This window comes from Dendrobates tinctorius, unplaced genomic scaffold, assembly GCF_039654945.1.
Source record: "Dendrobates tinctorius isolate UK_male_01 unplaced genomic scaffold, ASM3965494v1 ptg000103l, whole genome shotgun sequence".
Taxonomy (NCBI): domain Eukaryota; kingdom Metazoa; phylum Chordata; class Amphibia; order Anura; family Dendrobatidae; genus Dendrobates; species Dendrobates tinctorius.
In genome coordinates, this window is record NW_027361771.1 from 44,014,405 (window position 1) to 44,036,875 (window position 22,471).

General features: G+C 47.4%; 1 protein-coding gene across 1 annotated transcript in view; it reads left to right on the top strand.

Annotated features, from left to right (window-relative positions):
• Nucleotides 1–22,471, top strand: part of LOC141100103 (uncharacterized) — a 44,950-nt gene that overhangs the window by 14,812 nt on the left and 7,667 nt on the right. Inside the window, exons 2-3 of the mRNA XM_073588331.1 lie at nucleotides 19,129–19,269; nucleotides 19,493–19,536. Of these exons, the coding sequence (XP_073444432.1) occupies nucleotides 19,494–19,536 (43 nt within the window). The 5' untranslated portion in view covers nucleotides 19,129–19,269; nucleotide 19,493. The remainder of the gene's footprint in view (nucleotides 1–19,128; nucleotides 19,270–19,492; nucleotides 19,537–22,471) is intronic.

The window sequence follows — 22,471 nt, forward strand, 5'->3', positions numbered from 1 at the left end:
GCTATGCTGCCCATACCCAATACCAGAAAAGTAATGTGACAGCGCTTCCCAACAGATACTGCTATGCTGTCCCATGCTCCATACTGGCAAAGTAATGCCACACTTCTCCCCAACAGGTACTGCTATGCTGTCCCATACCCCATACTGGCAAAGTAATGCCACAGCACTCCCCAACATGTACCGCTATGCTGTCTCATATCCCATCATGGCAAAGTACTGCCTCACTACTCAACAACGAGGAGAAGAAAAAATGCAGCACTCACTGGTTAAATTTTTAAAAATCCACAGTCCTTTATTAAACCATCATTGATATGAACAAGGTTTATATCGGGCTAGGTACGTGCAGGCATGCAGTGAACAGAGCTCTGTGTTTTTTTTTTTTAATTTAACCGGTGAGTGCTGCATTTTTTCTTCTCCTTGATGTTGGATTCTTGAACATGTTTTTTCCTTGCAAGCACCGAATAACTGTTTTTTGAACCACCGATGTGTCGTTGACGCAGGAGGATCTCTCCCCACTAGTGAGTAGATTTGCTTTGGTGCCGTTTTTTTCTACTTATTTCTTACTGCCACACTACTCCCCAACAGGTACTGCAATCCTGTGCCATACCACATACTGGCAAGGTAAAGTCATACTGCTCCACAACAGGCACTAGTATGCTGTCCATACCCCATACTGGAAAAGTAATGCCACACTGGTTCCAAATAGGTACTGCTATGTTGTCCCATACCCCTTTCTGGCAAAGTAATTGTTAGCCGTCGGGTTTCTCCCTCTGCACAGGAGGAATCCCGAGCCTTGCCTTCTGCGGTCTCCCATTCTGTCCCGGCCGCAGAGGAGCCTGCTCAGCAAAGGCTTCGTTCCTGGCATCTTGCTCAGGCTAGTGCTGTCAGGTTGGTTGCTGCTGCCATCCCTGGTTCAGCTATAGCAGCCTGCACTAGCCAGCGATGAGCAGATCCTGGGACCAAGTCCCTTTTTCGCTCCACTGAGCATGCCCGTGGCTCGACCTCCCATTGGAGTTCAGGGGTCACATGTGCAGGTCCGGTCCCTGTTCCAATTGGACCATCAGGAAGGTCCCGGAAGGATGCTGCTATAAAAGGTTTGCATGGCCGCTTGGTGGTATGTGTGATGATGGATGCATGAGACTGGTGACTGACTCCTTATGACTCCCTCCCTCTGGTTGTGCTTGTTATAGGGTTTAGAGTTAGAGTCAGCGCCAACGGGTGGCTATACTCTCACCACCGTGCTCCTAGCGTCAGCAAACACTAGCGTCCGGTGGTGTCGTCCTGTACGAGGCACTACCGTACCGCGCCAAGTCATAGCACCCGCCAGTGCAGCCTCATGCGCAAGTTGTGCGCTGGTTAGCCCAACCCTGGGCGATTAGTGGCGCATGCCAGAGTGGCTCCGTGCACACTTGCATGTTACTTGTATATTTAGATTGCTTCCTTGCTGGCACCGCAGCCGCGGCGCCGAGCGCTGGTGGTCTAGAAGGACCCTTTCCCTTGTCTCTGGGGCAGGGTCCTGTGACCGTTTAGTAGCGCTCCCCCTGCCGAGTCCTGTGAGGTTAACAGGCGCCGGCATTAGTTCCAGCAGCTCTGTGAAGTAACAGAGTTCGCTCCTGTACACACCAGGTCAGTGGTTAACCCGCTGGTGTTCAGGTAGGACTCTGCCCTTACCCAGCGGCAGTTTACTTACCATCTATGCACGTTGGACCCCGGGTTGCGATCGCACTCTCTTATATTTTATATTTAGTGCGATCTGCAACCCTAACAATAATGCCACACTGCTTCACAGCAGGTACTACTATGATGTCCATCCCCCATACTGGCAAAGAAATGCCACACTGCTCTCCAACAGGTACTGCTATGCTGTCCTATAACCCATACTGACAGTGTAATGCCACACAGCTCCACAACAGGTATTGCTATGCTGCCCCATACCATACCCCGAGCAAACGCCAGTGTACTTGATGGAAGCTCTCAGGTTACACATGAGTTTGATCTGTGGCCTTCATGGTGTAGAGAAGAAGCCGAGCAGAATTATACATAGCGTTGTGGGAATCATTCAGTATAACCTGTATATTATTCCTAAAAAATGTTGCTCGTATGTGTAATAGTCCACTAGTGACTGACTGCAGGTTGAGATGGAGGTCATACAGGGAAGACCATCATTCACTGTACAGGGCCACCCACTGGACTCCTAATCCTAGAAAGTGGAAAGATTTTTAAATCCTTAGTGACCAAGCCAAATTTTTCACATCTGACGTGTCACTTTAACGGGCACTAACTCCGAATGTTTCAACACATCCCATCAATTTTGAGATTGTTTTTTCAGGACAAGTTGTACTTTACAATCATGGTAAATTTAGGTGTAAATGTTTTAGTCACGGAGTGACTGATCCAGTGTGACACGAGTTAATGGTTGGTTGGTCACCAAACAGCACAACACACAAGGGAACACCAGGGAAATTATAACAACGGTGGGCCCTGTCGATAGGGAAAGGGGAAATAGACACCTCGTGCACTTACCTGAGGATGTGCCCTGATCTCACTGTCATCCCTATGTGGGTTCTTTAACCCTGTCGCCGAACAGGATACCTAATCCCTCACTTGCCCTGCTCTTATCCCTAAGTAGGGAACTGACAGGTGAGTTTTTTTATTTGTCCGGTTTTTTATTCAGGGCTGAAGTTCATTTGTTATTCGGCAATTTCTTTTTTTCTGTTTTTAAAGGTTTACCGACAACAACAAAAATTACAACTAATGAAATACAATGTATCGAGGCACTCGGATGTGAATACACTTAAAAGTAGTTACAAAAGTTATAAATTGGCACAAAAATGGGCACTAAAGTTGTCACTGAAGGGCATTATTGAAAGGGTTACGGTAAATGATTTTGGGCCACTGATCTCACACTGCAGACACATAGATCAGGGTGCCCCACATCAAATTCAGGTCACTCCAGCCTTGGGCAATTGGTTCTGGGCATCAGAACTGGCATCAAAGTGGGCAGTCAGTCAGTTTTGATGATTTGAATAAGTAACCAGTGTTTTTTACGAGTTAAATGACTTTGGGCCAACGATCTCACACCACCATTACATAGACAGTGATATTCCACATCAAATTCAGGTCACTTCATCCTGGCCCAAAGGGGTTCTGATCATAAGAACTGACATCAAACTGGGCAAATAGCCAAATTTCACAGCTTTGAATAAGTAACTGGTGTTTTTCAGGTGTTAAATGACTTTGTGCCACTGATGTCACACCACCATTACATACATAGTGATTGCGTGCATCATATTCAGGTTTCCCCATCCTGGTTAATTGTGTTCTGGGCATCTGAACAGGCATCAAAGTGGGCAAACAGCCAATTTTCACAGATTTGAATAGGTAACTGGTGTTTTCTCTACGCCACAACAGCACCCACTGACAGAAGGGATCCGCCCCTAGGAACAGGAAACCTACGGAGAGATAAATGGGGTGGTCCCCCTCGCTTCCACAGTTGGTTTCCTGTTCCTACGGGAACCTGTGGAGAGAAGAGGATACCTGGGCTGTGATGCCACCTGTGCGGTTACTGTAGGAACGGCTCCAGCTTCAGAAGCAGCGTCGGGGGACTCCTGTATCCAGCTCCACCCTCAGCTGACAGGACTCCATGAGGCCGAGATCCAGGGGGTCGCCCTGGTTCATGGGAGAGCGTGGCGTGGCAGGATGGCTCGGCACTTGTCCAGGGCTGCGCATGAAGTTGGCTGGAGGAGGTAATGCGGTCCCATGAGACGCGCCGCCGGGCAGTACTGCCGGCGTGCACGCGTGGGCAGAGTCCCCAGAAGCGCTCTCCCCTGGTACCGATGGAGGTGAAAGGAAGCGCCTGGTACAGAGTGGCAAAGTGGTGAGCACTTCCGGGGCAGGAAGAAAAAAAATGGACATGAGTTTCTGGCGTATGGAGGTGAGAAACCGCATAAAAACACCAGCTAGAAGCCCCACCGGTGTGCAAAATGGCATTCCCTAAGGTGACCGCTGTACTCCCTCTGGAGAATACAGCAGCATCAGCACGCAGCAGCCATAGAAGCGGCAGTGGACCTTCTAAACAAAGCGGATCCTCAACAGAGAGTGGGAAAGACAGGAAATCTGATCGCTCCACATCTCAACCTGTGCCTTCACCTCAGCAGCCGGTACCATGTGACAGAAGCTTCCCTGGGTGAGTGTTATCTTTCCACCTATTAAGCTGATAGTCCCCTTCTTTCTGTGTACCCTAGGCAAAAAGAACTGAAAAATCTAAGCATAGAGAATGCGCCCTGTGTTCCCAGCCCCTTCCGGACAGTTACCCCAAAAGGCTATGCCAAATATGTATCGGACATACCCTACAGGAAGAATCCTCTATAAGAACAGAGGATATCAGACTAATGATCAGAGAAGTATTGCAGTCCTTAAGGGGTTCAAGTAGTGTTACGGAAATAAGGCCCAATAGGGTTTATGACTCCCCGAGATCAGAGCGTTCCTCGGATACCGTTGATGAAAGCTCAGAATCCTCCCGGGAATCCCTTTCTTCGGGAGAACAGTATACATGTTTCCCAACCGAGAGTATCAACAATCTCGTCAGGTCAGTTCGGAAGACCATGGTTCTTACGGACACTAAAGATCCCAAGACCCCTCAGGACATAATGTTTGCAGGACTCTCTGAGAAAAAGAGACGAGCATTTCCAGTAATTCTAGCAGTAAAGGAATTAGTTAAAAAGGAATGGGAGAAATAAGGGCAAAGAGGCATTCCGTCGACATCTAAAAGACGTTACCCCTTTGATGACAAAGATCTGTCTAAGTTGGCAAAAGCCCCAAAAGTGGATGCAGCTGTAGCCTCCACATCAAGATGATCCTCGTTACCAGTGGAAGACTCAGGGACCCTACAGGACCACTTAGACCGTAAAGCAGACTCGCTTCTAAAAAGGTCTTGGGAATCATGTACAGGTGCATTCAAGCCTGCCATATCAGCCACATGTACTGCAAGATCCATGCTAGTAAGGTTAAACTATCTGGAATAAGGCATAAAAGGCGGCCTGTCCAGAGATAAATTAATGTCCTCCATCCCTGTGATCAGAGGTGCGGCAGCCTTCTTGGCAGATGCCTCAGCCGATTCTATAAGCCTAGTGGCAAAGTCAGCAGGGTTAACCAATGCAGCACGTAGAGCCCTATGGTTAAAAGGATGGAAGGGCTACGCACAGACCAAGTCTAAGCTCTGCAGCCTACCGTGCCAGGGTGAGTACCTGTTTGGCACAAAATTGGATGAGATTCTCACCAACGCGGGTGAACGGAAGAAGGTGTTTCCTAATACTTATATTCCATCCTATAGGAGAACCTTCTGAAAGCCTGCGTTTAACAGGAGGAAGGACTATAGAAACCAGGACCGCTGGCCCCACAAGGAGTTTAAACAAAAAGGTGCCCTGTTCGGCAGACGTCCCTTCAGAACTGAATATAAGCCACGTTAATTCTGACCTGCCTGTGGGTGGCAGACTATCTTTTTTCTGCCAACAGAGGAGGGGGATAACGTCCAACTCATGGGCCATTAGCCTTGTGACATCCGTCTTAAAACTAAAATTTGCCAGGGTTCCCCCGGACACCTTCCTATTGACTTCTCTAAGCTCCCGATCTCAACAGGAGGCTTTGGAGTTGGAAATAAGAAGTCAAATATACAAACGGGTTCTGGTAGAGGTTCCGGCAGACCAAAGAGGGAAAGGGTTCTACTCCCCCTATTTTTGGTGTCCAAACCAGATGGTTCATATAGATCCATAATAAACCTGAGAAAACGAAATGTCTTTTTAGAAAACCAGACCTTCAAAATGGAGTCCATCCAATCAACCATGAAATGTTTATTTCCCAGGTGCTTTATGTCGGTCCTCGACCTCAAAGATGCGTATTACCATCTACCAATATGTATCAAGCATCAACAATATCTACGTGTGGTGGTCATGTTGGAAGGTCAAGTCTGTCACCTCCAGTACACAGCAATGCCCTTCGGGCTTTCATGGCGCCCAGAGTCTTCACCAGATTAATGTCAGAGGTGATGTCATATATGAGGACACTCTCATAATCCCATACCTAGACGACCTATTGGTGGTAGGAAATTCTGCTTCACAATGTCAGCAACGTCTAGCTAACGTAATCTCATCTTTACATGATTTGGGATGGCTAATCAATTGGGAAAAGTCCAGACTGTGTCTGATAACCTGCCAAACATTCCCGGGCCTTCTGCTAGACTCCGTAAGTCAGAGGTGCCTTCTCCCAGAAGCAAAACAACTAACAATAATTAATAAAATAGGGTCAGTAGTCCACAAGCCTACAACAACCCCACAATATCCCTTAGACAGGGTATGTCTATTCTCGGTTATTTAACATCATGTATCCCGGCAGTTCCATGGGCTCAGTTCCATACTAGACAGCTACAAAACACGATCCTGCAGGAAGAAAAGAGGTTGCACGGTCATTTAGAGGGTCTAATGTCCCTATCAGCAGGAATAGTTGAATCTCTGTCGTGGTGGCTAGAACCAGATCACCTCTCAGTTCCATGGGTGATAAAACCCTCAAAAATATTTTTTATGGACGCCACTCCTAGGGGATGGGGAGCACACCAGGGAGAACAGGTAGTTCAGGGACAATGGACTATTAGCGAAGCAAACGACTCATCAAACGTGAGAGAATTAAAAGTGATTTACCATGCCATACGTAAATTTCTTCCACAGCTGCGAGGGACCCATACAAGGGTTCTATCAGACAACATGACATCTGTGGCATATATAAATCATCAAGGAGGAACGAGATCAGGAGCTCTCATGTCTATTGCGGACAAAATCCTAACAATGGCCGAAAAGCATCTCCCATCCTTGTCAGCTCTGCACGTCAGGGGAGTAGACAACTCCAGAGCGGATTTCCTCAGCCGCCATACCCTGCACCAAGGAGAATGGGTACTCAAACGTGGCATTTTCAAAATGATAAAGGAAATGTGGGACATACCAGAAATAAACCTGTTTACGACAAACAACAGGTCGAAATGTTCGCTTCGCTCTACATAACGGACAACCCAGATATTCTCGACTCCCTTCATACCCCATGGACCTTTCATCGGGCATATGCATTTCCTCCAATGATAATCTTGCCAGTAGTCATCAGGAAAATAAAGGAGGAAGGGGCGAACGTGATTCTAATAGCCCCGTTTTGGCCCAAGAGACCATGGTTCTCCTGGATCAGAGCCATGTCGATCTCAGACCCGTAGATTCTCCCTTGGGATAGAGACCTGCTATCTCAGGGACTCTTCTACCACCCTCACGTGAAGGGCTTGCAGTTAACAGCCTGGAACTTGAGAGGCAACTACTAAGGCTAAGAGGTTTCTCAGAGAATCTAATTGATATCCTCTTACAAAGTAGAAAAGAGGCCACCACCAAAATTTACACAAGAATGTGGAAAAAATTCCTTAGTTTCCATTCAGCGGCCCTTTACAAAGAAGTACCCATTCCTGCTATTTTAGAATTCCTACAGAAAGGGCATGATTTAGGTCTTTCGGTCAACACCCTGAAAGTACAAATATCGGCGCTAGTAGCCCTATACAATTACAATGTTGCAGGGGACAAATGGGTAGCACTCTTTGTTTCAGCATGTCAAAGGGCAGACCCGGTGCCTATTCCCCCAGGTTCCACCTTGGAATCTCAACTTAGTACTAGACGCTTTGACAGGAGTCCGATTTAAACTACTACACTCAAGCCCGATAAAATGTTTCCTTCAAAACAGCCCTACTGGTGGCACTAGTTTCAGCCAGAAGGGTAGGTGACATTCAGGCCCTGTCAATAGATCCACCCTTTCTATCAATATTTCAAGATAGAATAGTCCTGAAAACATACCCCTCTTACCTTCCGAAAGTATCCACTAGATTCCATAGGTCGCAGGAGATTGTTCTTCCCTCCTTTTATAATAACCCTACAAATCAGGAGGAAGAAAGATTTCACACATTGGATGTGAAAAGGGCCATAATAACGTATTTAGACAGGACTAGACCCTGGAGGAAGAGCAGGGCTCTCTTTGTCTCCTTCTAGGGCTACAAGAAGGGTTCTGGAATCATGAAAGGTACACTATCCCGATGTATTACAGACGCAATTAGCCTGGCATGCTCTTCGAAAGGGGAGAACCCACCTCAAAACGTGAGGACGCATTCCACTCGAGGTGCAGCATCATCCTGGGCTGAAGAGCAGTTGTCCCTATCGAACTCATATGTAAGGCCGCAACTTGGTCTTCACCTTCCACTTTTTACAGTCAGTACAGACTGGATTTATCGTCTTCTACCGAATTAGTCTTTGGGAGATCAGTTCCTGAAACAGTGGTCTCCCCCAGGTGATTGTTTCTGAAAATCTCTCAGTGGGTGAAAAAAAACGGATTACTTACCGGTAATGCTCTTTTATAGAGTCCACGACAGCCCCCACTCACTTCCCTCCCTAATGGTGGTTTCACATAGTTCACTTTAAGGGTGAATGGTGCATATACGTAAGATATATAAATTTAACTGAAATACAGATAGAAATATTTGGATAGCCTACTAACTCGGTGGGCGGTTACTCCATTCTCTGTAACCCAACTGTGGGAGCGAGGGGGACCGCCCCTTTTATCTCTCCGTAGGTTTCTTGTTCCTAGGGGTGGATCCCCTCTCTTAGTGGGTTCTGTCGTGGACTCTATAAAAGAGCATTACCGGTAAGTCATCCGGTTTTTTTCAGGGATTAAGTGACTTTGGGCCAATGATGTCACACCACCATTACACAGATAGTGATGGCCAGCATCAAATTCAGGTCACTCCAGCCTGGCACAAATGGGTTCTGGGCATTTCAGATGGGGGGTTTTCAGAGTGAATGGTGAGTTCAGAAAGACTTAAAAGAATAGATAACAATAAAAGGGCTAATAATCTGCAAGGCTTACAAAAAATTGCCTAAAATGGCAATATTTATTAGATATAGTTACAAAAAAATGAACACAACCCCAGAGAGACAAAACCATTGACACTTATAAGCAAAACTGGGAATGCAAAAATAAATGCATATCCCTAACTACTGGGTCAATTGACATTTGAGGTAATTACTAGTGATGAGCGAGTACTAAAATGCTCGGGTGCTCGTTGCTCGGGTCGAGCAAATTGCAATGCTCGGGTGTCCTTTTCGGGTCTAAAAACGTCTGAAATTGATGGAAACTGTGCTCAAATGACATAAGAACATCATCGGGAATACCCCTGGAAGCATTTTTGACTCCCAGGTCACAGCTGTGAACAATGTTGTCAGAATCTTAAGCCACTTTTACAGACGCACAATAAAACTTACAAAAACGAAACCAAAATGGATTTTCCTGGGAAATATGTTAAGGAACATCCTTTCCAGGGTAATGATTTGTATGTAAGGCAAAATAAATAACCCAAAGCAAAAATGTTCCTCCACTATGTTCACACGTAGCGTGTTTGATGCATTTTTCAACTTTAGCATTGCTTTCAACCAAGACAAATGCATTCACTGGGAAATGTCATTTTAACATTTTACAACCTTATTTGGCCTTGTGGTGTGTGGCACATCATCAGACACATCCTGTTTCATTTATGAAGGGGGTACTTTGAAAGTCACAAAGTCTATTTTTATAGGGCCAGCAGTCAGCCCTCACTTTTCTTAGAGAGCCATAAGCCGGCTATGCATTGTTGATCCCATTATTAAACAGTGGGTCCCTTATACTGTTATTGCGTATGCAGTGAGTGGCAGGGCTGCCCAAAATTTGGACGCACCCCAACAACCCATTGAACAGACGTCATAGATGACCACATGCAACCAAAGTTCCAAGTATGCGTTTGGTACTCCTGTACTGTTTGCTTATGCATTGAATGCCAGGCCTGCCCTTCACCAAAGTTACACGCACCTCAATAAGCCTTTGAACCCATGTACTGGATGGCCACAGGAAAACTAAGTTCACATCATTCATTTAGTACTCCCATACGGTTAGCGTATGCATAGAATGCAAGGCCTGCTCTGACCCAAAGTTACATGCACCCCAATAAGCCTTTGAACGCAACATACTGGATGGCTGAGAACAGTTTGCAGGATGCAGTGATGGACAAATGACAGAGCAAGGGTTAAAAATTCTACTTAACACAGGGATACTCCTCGTAGGGAGGTAAACAGTTAATGGGGGAAATAAGCAGTTCAGAAGTAAAGGATATACTGGTTGGAGGAACAACGGACACAATAGAGCCAATAATTTGAGTAGGATTAACTTATCAAGTCAGTCGGTTCTCAGGTTGTGGGGATTCAAGACAAGCGATGGCATCAACAACGGCTGACGCGGGGTTGGTCCAGTGGAATCCTGCAGATAACGATGATCCGTCTTCTGGAGGGCAGCGGTTAGTCTCTGATATCTCCCACTGAGCTCCTAGTCCATATGCGGGTGCGGTGGAGAGTATACAGGTCGCAGCTTGGCTTGAGCCTAACGTGGCTTGGCAAATATAGATGGGAAGGTCAGAGCACAGATACCGGTCACACACACACTCAGGCAGCACACATGCGGTACTCACGGGCCCAAAGCGTTCTGCACCTTGCTCTGTAAAAGCCAGCGGGGACGCTGTCAGTCTCTTTACAGTCTTTGCGGGTGGTAGCGGGGATGCGTGGGCCGGCGCTGCTGCAGTGCTCGAGGGCTGGAGCACTCATTCTTTCTGCTGCGCGCTGTCTGTCCCTGCCAAATCTGACCATTTCCGCGTGCACTGTGGCTTTTTTTTAGCTTAGCCACACTCCCTGCTACCAGATGCAAGTCTACGTCCGGTCCACTAAGCTTTCCTCCGGATAACACAGGAGACAGCCTGACAGTTCCGGACCTGGCTCAGAGCAGGTACCCACGGTCCGAGTCCCTTTTCTTACACTCCCCCTCTCCTTTTGCTCGCCATTCCATGGGCGAGATTTCCTGTAGCAAACGTTGATACTCTTCCATCTCTTGAACATTTCTCTGCCAAATTAATTGGTCTTGTTCATGTCGGTTGGGTGGTACTCCAGCTGTTGCCTGTATGGTGCGGCGTAAGCCAGATTGAGTAGTGGGGTCAGTTTGAGTAGTGGAGTCAGGTTGGTTAGTGGAGTCAGGTTTAATATGCGAGAGTGGGATGCACCCAGGTTCAATGGAGCAGCCATTTCGGGAGCTTTAGGCTCCTGTTCCTCTGCTGGGCCGATGGGTGATGCATCAGAGAATTCTTCCTCGTCATTGTCAAAGTCTGCAGGAGGGTGTGGCTCAGATGTAAATTGTGCTCTCTCTGGCTGATCGGGGTCTCGTGACAAACAAGGACGTAGCATGTTCCGATGTACTACTCGAGTGGGAGCACCTTCTTCCCCTTCAGGGTGAATCTATAAACAGCACCTTCGGTCCCGATCTGGCATTTCACCATGTACGGGGTCTTTTCCCACCGATACTCCAACTTACCTCGAGCACTAATGTCTCGGACAAACACGCGGTCCCCAGCATTAAGAGCTGTCCCTCGCAGGGGAGTTACCTCAGAATGTTCAGGCTCCCGGAACTTGGTCTGCAACCGGTGTCGATGTTCACGGACCCAGGTGGACTTCCCCACCGCGCGTAGTCCTCCTCTGGTTCTAATTCCAGCTCAGTGATCTCTTGCTCCTGTTGTCCAAGCAGCAGGGTGTATGGGGTGTATCCAGTGGTGCGATGGACTCAGTTGTTGTGCACCCAAACTAATTCAGCCACAAACTCAGGCAAGCAAACTTTCCTGTCTTCCTCTAACGTCCTCAGCATCTGAATCAATGTACGATTGAAACGTTCGCAGGCCCCATTTCCTTCTGGGTTTGATACAGGTGATACAGTTCTTCCATCACTCGTACCTGAAAACAGGCATCCTGGTCAGAATGAATTCTCTTCGGACAGCCATACACTTGAATGAAGTTTCTCAAAATGGCCTGCGCTGCCGACTCAGCAGTCTGGTCCTGTGTCAGGGTCACCACAGCAAATTTGGTGATGTGGTCTGTCATCACCAGACAGTGTTCATATCCCAGATGTGCCGGGCCTATAGTCAAGTAGTCAATCATCAATACCTCTAAGGGAGCAGAAGTCACGATGGTCTGCGTAGGAGCCCTCTGTTCCGGAGGTTTAGCTAACTCACAGCTTCTGCACTGCCGACAGGTCTCATCTGCCACAGCTTTCAGCCAAGGATGATAGACTAACTTCTGCAGCCACCGTCTTCTCCAGGCCAAAGTAAGCCCTCTTTTGTGAGCCTCTGTGGCCACCTGGTGAAGCAGTGTTTCGGGGAGCACCATTTTCCAGGTGGCTCCCAGTTCTCGGGTCAACTGGACTTTCCGATACAATGGACCATCTTCCAGTCAGAGCCTTTCCCACTGCCGAAGGGTTTGCAGAGTTCCCGGAGACAGGACGTCCCTCTCCCTTCGGTTGGGAAGTTGTTTCAGAGCCATCCATTGCCTGATCCGATCGAGATCCCTATCTTCCTGGTGAAGTCGTACCCAGTCATCATGGGATTGTCTCAGGTGCATCCTCTAGGCGTCTCCTCGATCTGTTCCTGCGTAGCCACCACCGTCCTGGCTGAATTACGGAATTCAGGGATCTCTTCAGCTTCCAGTTCTTCATCTCTGTTAGGTCCAGGTCGCTCATGCGTCACTCGAGATAAAGCGTCGGCATGTGTGTTCTCAGCTCCTTTCCGATAGGCGATCTTATTTCAGTACTTAGCCATGCGGGCCACCCATTGCTGCTCCAGGGCCCCTAGTTTTGCATTTTGCAGGTGTGCTAAAGGATTGTTATCTGTGCGTAATAAGACTTCAGATCCAGACAGATATTCAGCAAACTTCTCAGTCACTGCCCACACCAACGCCAGCAGTTCCAGCTTGAAAGAACTGTAGTTGTCTGGATTTCGTTCAGAATCGTGGAGGGACCGGCTCGCATAAGCAATCGCTCGTTCTTTCCCATCCTGCATTTGTGACAACACCGCTCCTAATCCATGTAGACTTCCATCCGTGTGAAGGATGAAGGGTTGAGAGAAGTCTGCGTAAGCCAGTACGGGTGCTTCAGTTAGAACGATCTTTAAGGCTCAGAAATCTTCTTCTTAACTGTTTCCCCACTGAATGGTCCTATTTTTTGCACCAAACAGTACTCCTTTCAACCACGCCAGCAGCGGGTTAATAATGCGAGTGAAGTTCTTAACGAACCGTCGGTAGTACCCAGTGAGTCCCAAAAAAGCCCTTACATCCTTTAGGGTGTGTGCGCACGTTGCGGATTCTGTTGCAGAATTTTCTACTCAGATTTGTCTGAATCCGCAGGTAAATCCGCAGGTCAATAGACCTGCGGATTTTCTGCGGATTAGCCTGTGGTTTGACACCTGTCATGGAGCAGGTACCATTTTACATAGATTAAAAGGACACTGTACAACGCAGCAGAAACTGCTGCGGATCCACAGAGCCAATTCCGCTGCGGATCCGCAGCAGAATCCACAACGTGTGCACACACCCTTACAGTCTTCGGGGTGGGCCAGTCCTGTACCGCTGCTATCTTCTCACGCGACAATCTTACTTTTTCAGCAGAGACGACATGTCCCAGGTATTCATTCTGTTGGTGAAAGAGGTGACACTTCTGGGGCTTCACTTTCAGGCCATGCTTTTGTAGGTAGCCAACTCAACACTTGTTTCAGCAGTTGCAGGTGCTGTTCAAATGTGGCTGCGTCGACGATGATGTCATCCAAGTAGATGAGGGTAACCTAGAAGTTTAAGTCCCCTAAACATGTCTCCATCAATCGCTGGAAGGTCCGGGGTACGTTGGTAAGGCCAAAGGGCATTCGGTTGAACTTGAACAACAACATAGGCAGTATGAAGGCTGTCTTTGCCCGGTCATGCTCTGACATTGGCACTTGCCAATACCCACTGGCCAGGTCCAACGGCGAGAAGTACTTCGCGTTTTCCAGAGCAGACAATGATTCCTCTATTCTTGGTAGTGGGTACGAGTCTTGCAAAGTGCAGGCGTTCAGTTTCCGATAGTCTACGCAGAAGCCATGGGGTGGGTTCAATGCATCCTCTTTCATTCTGAGCAGAGAGCTTTTCAGAATGCAGAGAAGCGGGATGAGGACGCTTATTATGGCATCATCACCACTTAACATCTTGGTGGAGTCCTCAAAGTTTTGTAGGATCGTACATATGTCTGACATCCATGTCCACTTTTGAGGTCTTATGTGTGGAGTCTGAACTGAATACCAACGGCCTTGTTGATGCTGGTATTCAACAACAGCCCTCTTCTGCTGGCAAATCCTTTCCAACATATGCAGTGTAGAGTTCCAATGCGTGGGGACATCACACACCAGTCGGTGAGCAGGATGCTGCAAACGCTGCTGAAGCACAGCAAGTGTGGCTAAAGCTATAGCTGACCTTCTAAAGTAGGCACAGAGGCGGCGTATTTTGACAAGCAGATCCGGCAGCTCTGGGTAGGTTTTGTGAAACCGCTGAATCACGAGGTTAAGCACATGGGCCAGGCATGGTATGTGTGCGAGCTCGCCTCTGAGCCGCCACCAGGTTACTGCCATTGTCACATACGATCATGCCTGGCTGTAGGATTAGCGGTGTCAGCCACAGATCTGCCTGCTCTTTCAGAGCTGTCCACAACTCTTCAGCATTGTGAGGTTTGTCACCTAAGCATATTAGCTTCAGCACAGCCTGTTGCCACTTGGCTAAGGCAGTGCTGCAGTGCTTCCAGCTTGTGACTGATGTGCTCATTTCAGAGATGTAGGCTGAAGAGGAGGAGGTGCAGGAGCTGTAGACTGTGGGGGCAACCCTGATTGACGTAGGGCCCGCAATCCTCGGCGTCGGAAGGACGTGTTCCATCCCAAGGTCCGACTGGGTCCCGGCATCCACTATGTTAACCCAGTGTTCTGTCAGCGAGATGTATCGTCCCTGTCCATAAGCACTTGTCCACGTGTCTGTGATTAGGTGGGCTTTCCCAGTAACAGCATTGTGGAGGGCACAGGTAATGTTGTGGGACACATGCTTGTGTAATGCCAGGACGACACACCTGGAGAAATAGTGGCGGCTGGGGACCGAGTACTTTGGGACGGCCGCCGCCATCAGGTTGTGGAAGGTGTCCGTCTCCACGTGCCTTAAATTCAACATTTCGAGCGCAAGCAGACGAGAAATGTGTGAATTTAGTACTTTGGCCTGTGGGTCGTTGGCTGCGTATTTCCGCTTGCATTCCAATGACTGGCGTATAGACAACTGAAGGCTGAACTGGGACAAGGACGTGGACGTGCTTGATGATGGTGGTAGTTGAGTGTGTGCAACGACGGGTGCAGGGCAGGAGGCATCTTCGCAGGCACCGTGGACAGGGGATTGGCTTCCACACACAACAGTGGAGGAAGCAGTGGTGTCACCCGCAGACAGTGTTCCTGGACCCTGGGGTTTGGCCCACAAAGTCGGGTACTTTGCTGCCATGTGCCTGATCATACTCGTGGTGGTCAGGCTGGTAGTTTTGCTACCCCTGCTGATGCGGGCATGGCAGGTGGTGCAAATGGCCTGTTTGGGGTTATCCGCAAGGTCTTTAAAAACAACCAGACTCGGGAAGACCTAACAGTTGTACTGCCAACTTCCATTGTGTTGGTGTTACGAGGAACGGTTGCCCGCCTTCTGTCTGCGGCCACCACACTGCTTCTTTCTGCCTGTTGGGGTGCTACGCCTCCCTTCCCCTGTGTGCTGCTGTCCTCACTCTGCATATTTTCGTGACAGGTTGGGTCAGTTGCTGTATCATCCACCATCTCGTCTTCCACTTCTGGCAATTGTCTCATCTTTGTCCACCTCTTGTGACACGTTCCCACTGTCACTTTTGTGTGACTGTGACTTCTCAAATATTTGGGCATCTCTACATGCAATCCCATCTTGGCCTGCTTCAAGTGGACCTGGCAAGAGGCCCGAATCTATAAACAGAAAAGTGAACAGCTCTTCGGAGTGTCCAAGTGTGGGATCAGTTGTCTCAGGGCACTCGGCATGGTGGGAGGAAGGAGGATCAGGGTGAGGAATATGCGGTCCAGACTCACGGCTACTCAGATTTAAATGTGTGGAAGACAGGGTGCTGGTAGTGGTGGCAAAGTGACTGGAAGCATTGTCCGCTATCCAACCAACAACCTTTTGACACTACTCTAGCTTCAAAAGTGGTGTTCTGCGGTCCCATAGTAATTCGGACTGGATGGTCGGGCGAAAACATGAGGGTGTTCGTTGTGGCACAATTTCAGCTTGTCCGTGGCCTCGGCCTCTGCATGCACCATCACCATTACATCCACTTCTCCATTCCTTGCCAAGCGCCTTGCCCATTTTAAATGGACTATAATATTTTCCACGTTCACTACAAATACCTGAATTGGGAGCGAACTTATACCGTGTGCCGGAAAACCACAGTTTAAAATATCTGGACTGTAGGTAAAATTTTTTTTTTTTTTTTGGCAAACTGGTGTCAATAACTAGGGTAAAACACAGTAAAAAACAGTTGAATGGAGGTCTCAAATGCACAATTTGTAGCCCACAGATAGATGAGGCCTCTTACGGAGATACCATGCTGTTCAATATGTGGCCTGTATTCTTTGTTTTTTAATGCAAAATAGTGTATAGAACTAGGATAACAGACAGCAAAACAGTTGAATGGAGGTCTCAAATGCCACAATTTGTAGCCCACATGATGAGGCGTCTGACGGAGATCGCCCACTTTTAAATATCTGGCCTGTATTTTTTTATTTTTTTTTTGCCCAGCTAAATTCTGTCAATAAGTAAGCTAAGACACAACCAAAAAAAATTATATGGAGGCCTGAAATGGCAAAATTTTGAGTGCAATGATATGCGATCCGTGTGGCGGACAAAACCCAGTGTAAAATATCTTCCCTGTAATATTTTTTTGGCAGCAAAATGGTGTCAAGAAATTACATGTCACTCAAAATTTTTTTTACAGTACCATAAAAATGGCAAAATTGTATGCGCAGATGTGATGGCTGGGACGGGTAAATCCGTTTAAAATAGCTGGATTTTCACACTGTACTATGAAAAGGATCTGGCTGTATTCTGCAGTGTCAACAAGCAAATAGAGAAAAAAAGGGGGCTCTGGATTGCTTTGGAATAAAATAATCAGAATTAAGATGCAAAAAAAAAATACCCACTGATACCTGGGGCTATGTATATACGGTCAACATATGTAATAGGCAGCAGCAGACAGTAATGGAATGGACCCTCTTGATGTATGCAATGAAGTACAGTATGCCACATACAATGCCTGCCTGCTACTGATATCTATATATCCACAGACACTCCCTGCCTACCTAGCACTGCAATCTATATACCCCGTAATTAATCCTTAGAAGGACTGTTGATTAAGCTGGATTTGTATATTCTATTATGGTATACCCACACTAACTTATAAACCCCCAAATCTGACCCTATCTCAGCAGCAGCTCTCCCTACACTGTCTGATTCTGGAGGTGGCTGAGACGAGCAGGGGGGCGGCAGTTCTCATATAGACCTGATGACGCTGTGCTGCCAGCCAATCACTGTAATGCCACAACCAACTTTGCTGCGGTATTACAGTGCGTTTCAGATATTCCCTGCATGTTTATTGGCGCTCTAAAGAGTGCCAAACATGCAGGGCGGGGACCTGAACTCCCGCTGAGCAAACCCAGAAATGCTCGGAGCTCGCCGAGTACAGCGATTCTCGAACGAGTACTGAGCATTATCGAGTATGCTCCTTCATCACTAGTAATTTCCCCCAAAGGTGTGGATGAATATGGTCCCTCCTATGTTATTGTGTGCCCCAAGAGGCCCGATTTGAGGTGATACACGCGAGACATAGGACCAGCTCCTATCTCGTATAAGAATCGCTATTACATTAGATATAGGATTCAGATAGCAATCACAATATCGAATTGAGAAAATAGGTTTGGATTTATCTCAAGTGGACTGCAGACATGATGTCACCATGTGAATGGTGAGTTCAGGAAATGGGAGGAGAAGTAGCTCAGAAGTGGAGAAAGGAGCAGAATTCTCTGATAAAATATATTACATAATTTCTTATATTTGCTTGTTCTGTTGCAAAGGTTGTTGAAACGACAGTGACCATGTAAGTGATCCTGCCCCATTGTGCAGAGATAATGCTATACTGCTCCCCAGAAAGCATTAGAGTACATAAATGTTCTGAAGCAGGGGTGGGTAACCTCAGGCCCGCTGGCAGTTTATGGCCCTCGATGACCTTTATCCAGCCCTCGGGCAGATTCCCAGGGTCTGCAGTGCTTTGGATGGCAGCTGTATATTGACAGTCGCCGGCCCTTCACTTTTCTCATGCTCTGTAGGCACACGCACGCATTGTTCACTCCTGAGCACTGAGGCGTATGCAATGAAAGATTATGTCCTGACACCAATTCCAACGTAAGGACGTACTTTGTGGGCAGATTTATCGCACAATTTGTAGGGCCCGCGAAGGATGGTATAAATATACAAATGGGTTTTGGCAGAAAAAAAGGTTCTCTGTCCCTGATTTAAAGGGAACCTGTCACCACCAAAACACGCTATTAACCTGCAGATGTGGGGTGTATCTTCTGGTTAATAGCCTTATTAACGTGGCCGCACTTAGCCGAACGCTGTGGTGAGAAAACTAACTTTATCCCCCCCGCAGCGTTCCAGTCACGGGCGGCGCCGGCTCTGGTTCAGTCACAGCTCTGAGGACAGAGAAGCCGCACCCCGGGCCAAAGGTGCAGTTACAACTACCGTTCTCTATACTTAGAGCAATGCCTGAACCAACGCCAGCACCGTAACTGAAACCCGAACACTGCCGGGGGAATGACGTTCATTTTTCTCCCCTCAGCGTTCGGCTGAGTCCGGACACGTTAATAACGTTATTACCTTGCAGATTAATACCATATCTGCAGGTTAATAGCGGTGTTTGTGGCAACAAGTTCCCTTTAAGTTATTTGCAGTAATAATAGAAAAAAGAATGAGTAGACAAAATCTGTGTATTGATGTCATGGTCATTACGGAATTATTCAGTGAATTGATTACCATGGCTATATCAGGGGCACCCGTCTTTCCCCAGAGGGACACCTTCTAATTACTGTCTGTCTCACACTGTGTGTAGGTCTATACTGTTATGAAGAAGACAACTGATGTAGCAGAATGACCAGAACCCACACCACATCCCACGGCTTCCACCTCCGAAAACAATGAGCAAGAGATCCTCAAACTCTGCACCAAGGTCATTGAGCTGCTGACTAGAGAGGTGAGGCATGTTGGCACATACTACTGGCACATGAACGGAGGTGCCTGTATCTCTGAATACTTTCTTCTGCCCTATACTTGAAATAGTTTAGTTGTTCCAATGTGTTGCCTCTGTATGGTTTTATGTCTTCTTGTATGTTTCATAAATTGCATTGATAATTTTGGAAATACTAGTTTACATGGACATTGTCATTAGCTTAATACTCCTTTCTTTTCCTTTACAGTATGGAGCATGGGGATGTTTTTCTCAAGGATAATGAATCTATCGGTATGAAGATTCCTATTGTTATAGTCCTGTAAATTCCTCTCTAAATGGTTGTGGGCTAATTTTATATGTTTCCTGTAACCATTTCTTGTAATTCTTTGTCCTGTATATTAGTGAGGCTATAACCCAAACTGATTTATATCCGTTATCCCTATTTTAAAGGGAATGTCATGTTATATTATCTCCTTACAATTGAATCTCATCCATTGTACAGGCTGCTCCATTTATATGGATACACCTAAATAAAATGGGAATGGTTGGTGATATCAACTTCCTGTTTGTGGCACATTAGTATATGGGAGAGGGGAAACTTTTCTAGATGGGTGGTGACTATGGCGGCCATTTTGAAGTCTGCCATTTTGTATCCAACTTTATTTTTTCCAGTGGGAAGAGGGTCATGTGACACATCACACTTATTGAGAATTTCACAAGGAAAACGATGGTGTGCTTGGTTTTAACATAACTTTATTCTTTCATGTGTTATTTCCAAGTATATGACCACTTAAAAAATGTGTTCAAAGTGCTGTCCATTGTGTTGGATTGTTAATGCAACCCTCTTTTCCCACTCTTGACACACTCATATCACCAACCATTCCCATTTTATTTAGGTGTATCCATATAAATGGCCCAGGGTGTATTGTCATTGCTTCATTTATGGTTTTGAAATCATAATCTTGTTTTAGTTTGTAGAACTCATGTTAAAAATGTTGCCTGCAGAGAGAGTTTTTTTTTTTTATCTTCAATACTGGAAGTAAGCCAGGAAAGAGCAAAAAAAGATATATTAACCAGGGTCAAATTTTGCAACTCCTGATCTGATGCTCTACAAGTTCCACTGGTCTTGATGAACCAGTTTTTACTACAGCGGTCACAAATTACTGTACCTGTAAGAACAGACAACCATAGGATGGTGTAGTGTGGCAGTGTTCACACCACGCGGTAATGAGGCAGTGACCCATTAAAGTTCAAAGCAAAATATCTTTAATGTCCAAAAAGACACACAAATGAAAAGCAAACTGTATTGGTTGCCTTGGGCGGCGGAACCACCGTGTCACACCTAGGGGGGGGCGCCAGGTGTTCGCTTCCCTTGGCTCTGTGTTGACTGCACACATAAGCCAGATGTTGCAGAGCCACCTGCTCTGCAGCTTGCAAACCAACAATGACACACCCAACCATTTCTGCAGGGTTTTTAAATGTCATGATTAAGAGCTTAGTGTAGCTCGAAACGCGTCAACCATTATCATATTTTTTAAATTTTTCCTTTTGATGTTTTAATCTACTAATAAATGTGATGTTTTATAACTTTTGGGGTTGCTGGATTTTCCCATTTTTTTTCATGGTTTTTAAATGAGATCTGTGACCATGGGCCACTTGTAACACCTGGCTGGAGAGAGTGAACAGTCCCAATACCATCCTGTACTTCACTCCAAAAATAAAAGCCCATGCCGGTTTTTCTTAAATCTGCCTCTGACAAATAGCTTGTCCAAGACCAAACTTACTTTCTTTATCGCCTTATTGGGGGACACAGATTACCATGGGTGTATGCTGCTGCTGCTAGGAGGCTGACACTATGCAAAACAAGAAAATTAGCTCCTCCCCGGCAGTATACACCCACCGACAGGCACCAAGCACCTCAGTTTGTGCTTAGTGTCTGTAGGAGGCGGACCGGGATCTCCCCAGATCTGCAGTTTTAATCCAATTTTCCTTTCAGGTTTAGTTTGAACTTTTTAATTTTCTCCCTCTTTTATCTTTTAGGTTTTTTCCACTGGGAAACAGGGTATAGTTATCACCCTGATTTCCTATATCATGCGGCTGAGTGAGCAGTGTGGTGTCACCCACATCGCAACTCTCAGTACCGCAGGCAGGACTTTTCCCTATCACCTTCTGGTGATAAGGGTTGCGGACAGGTGGCTGGTCCTTGCCGAATCCCCCTCCTCACCCCTTTCTCGGGACAGGGCTGAGAGGAAGACGGCGATCGTAGGTGTTCCAAGCTGTCTTCTGCAGGATGCGGGTACAGAGGACTCCTTCCCCTCCCAGCGGCCTGCCGTTTCCCCGTGGGCCCCTGTGGTCATCCTCTTCAGGGACGTCAGGTAAGTGCCTGTACGTTCCCTCCGGCCCCGCATAAGCTTCAGTGACATGGGAGAAGAAGGGACCTTGTTGGTTTCAGGTCCACAGATTTGAATCTCCCGCCCTTTCTGCCTGCCGCGCGCTCACACAGCCGCTTGCGTTCCTCCACTTTCCCTGCTCTAGTCAGGGAGTCTCGGGGGATCTCCTCACTCACCGCAGTGTCGCAAGCGGCAGGACCGGGTCAGATTGCCATCCTTAGCGCGGTATGTCGGGCATGGGGCTGCGGCGCCATCAGGGTGGGAGGCACTTTCACTTTCACTTTCCCCTCAGCGCGGGGAATTCCTCTGCTCTCCCTCCTCCCTTCCTGAGCGCGCTCCTTCCAGCGCGCCTTTTCTAGCCCATCACAGGGCTTCTTTCTCTTTTGGATGCCAGCCCCCCCTATTCTGCCAGGCCCTCTCCGTCGCTATTAACCAGTCACGGCGCAGCCGCTAAGCTCCGCCTCCATCTTCCAGCACAAGGATTTCCTGATGCTTGAATCACTCCTTCCTGCGCTGTTTGGGGGACACTTCGGCGTTTCTTCTGCTGCTCGCACAGAATCTCGGTAGGCTCGGCTCTGAGGCAAGGATTAGCTCTCCTCGGCAGTTATTCCCTAATTTCTGCGGCCATTCAGTGCAGTTTACTTATGCCCAACCCTTCAGGGGATCTTTGCTTCAGACCCACCGCTACCTTTTACGCCTGTGCGCACTGTAAAAAGAAGTGGGCATCGGGTCGGTCGTCCCCATTCTGCCCCCCCTGCAGTCCTTCAGATATGTCAGCATCTCGGAAACGCACAGAGTCCCGGGCGGAGGGCGCTCTTCCCTCCTCTCTCCCCCCG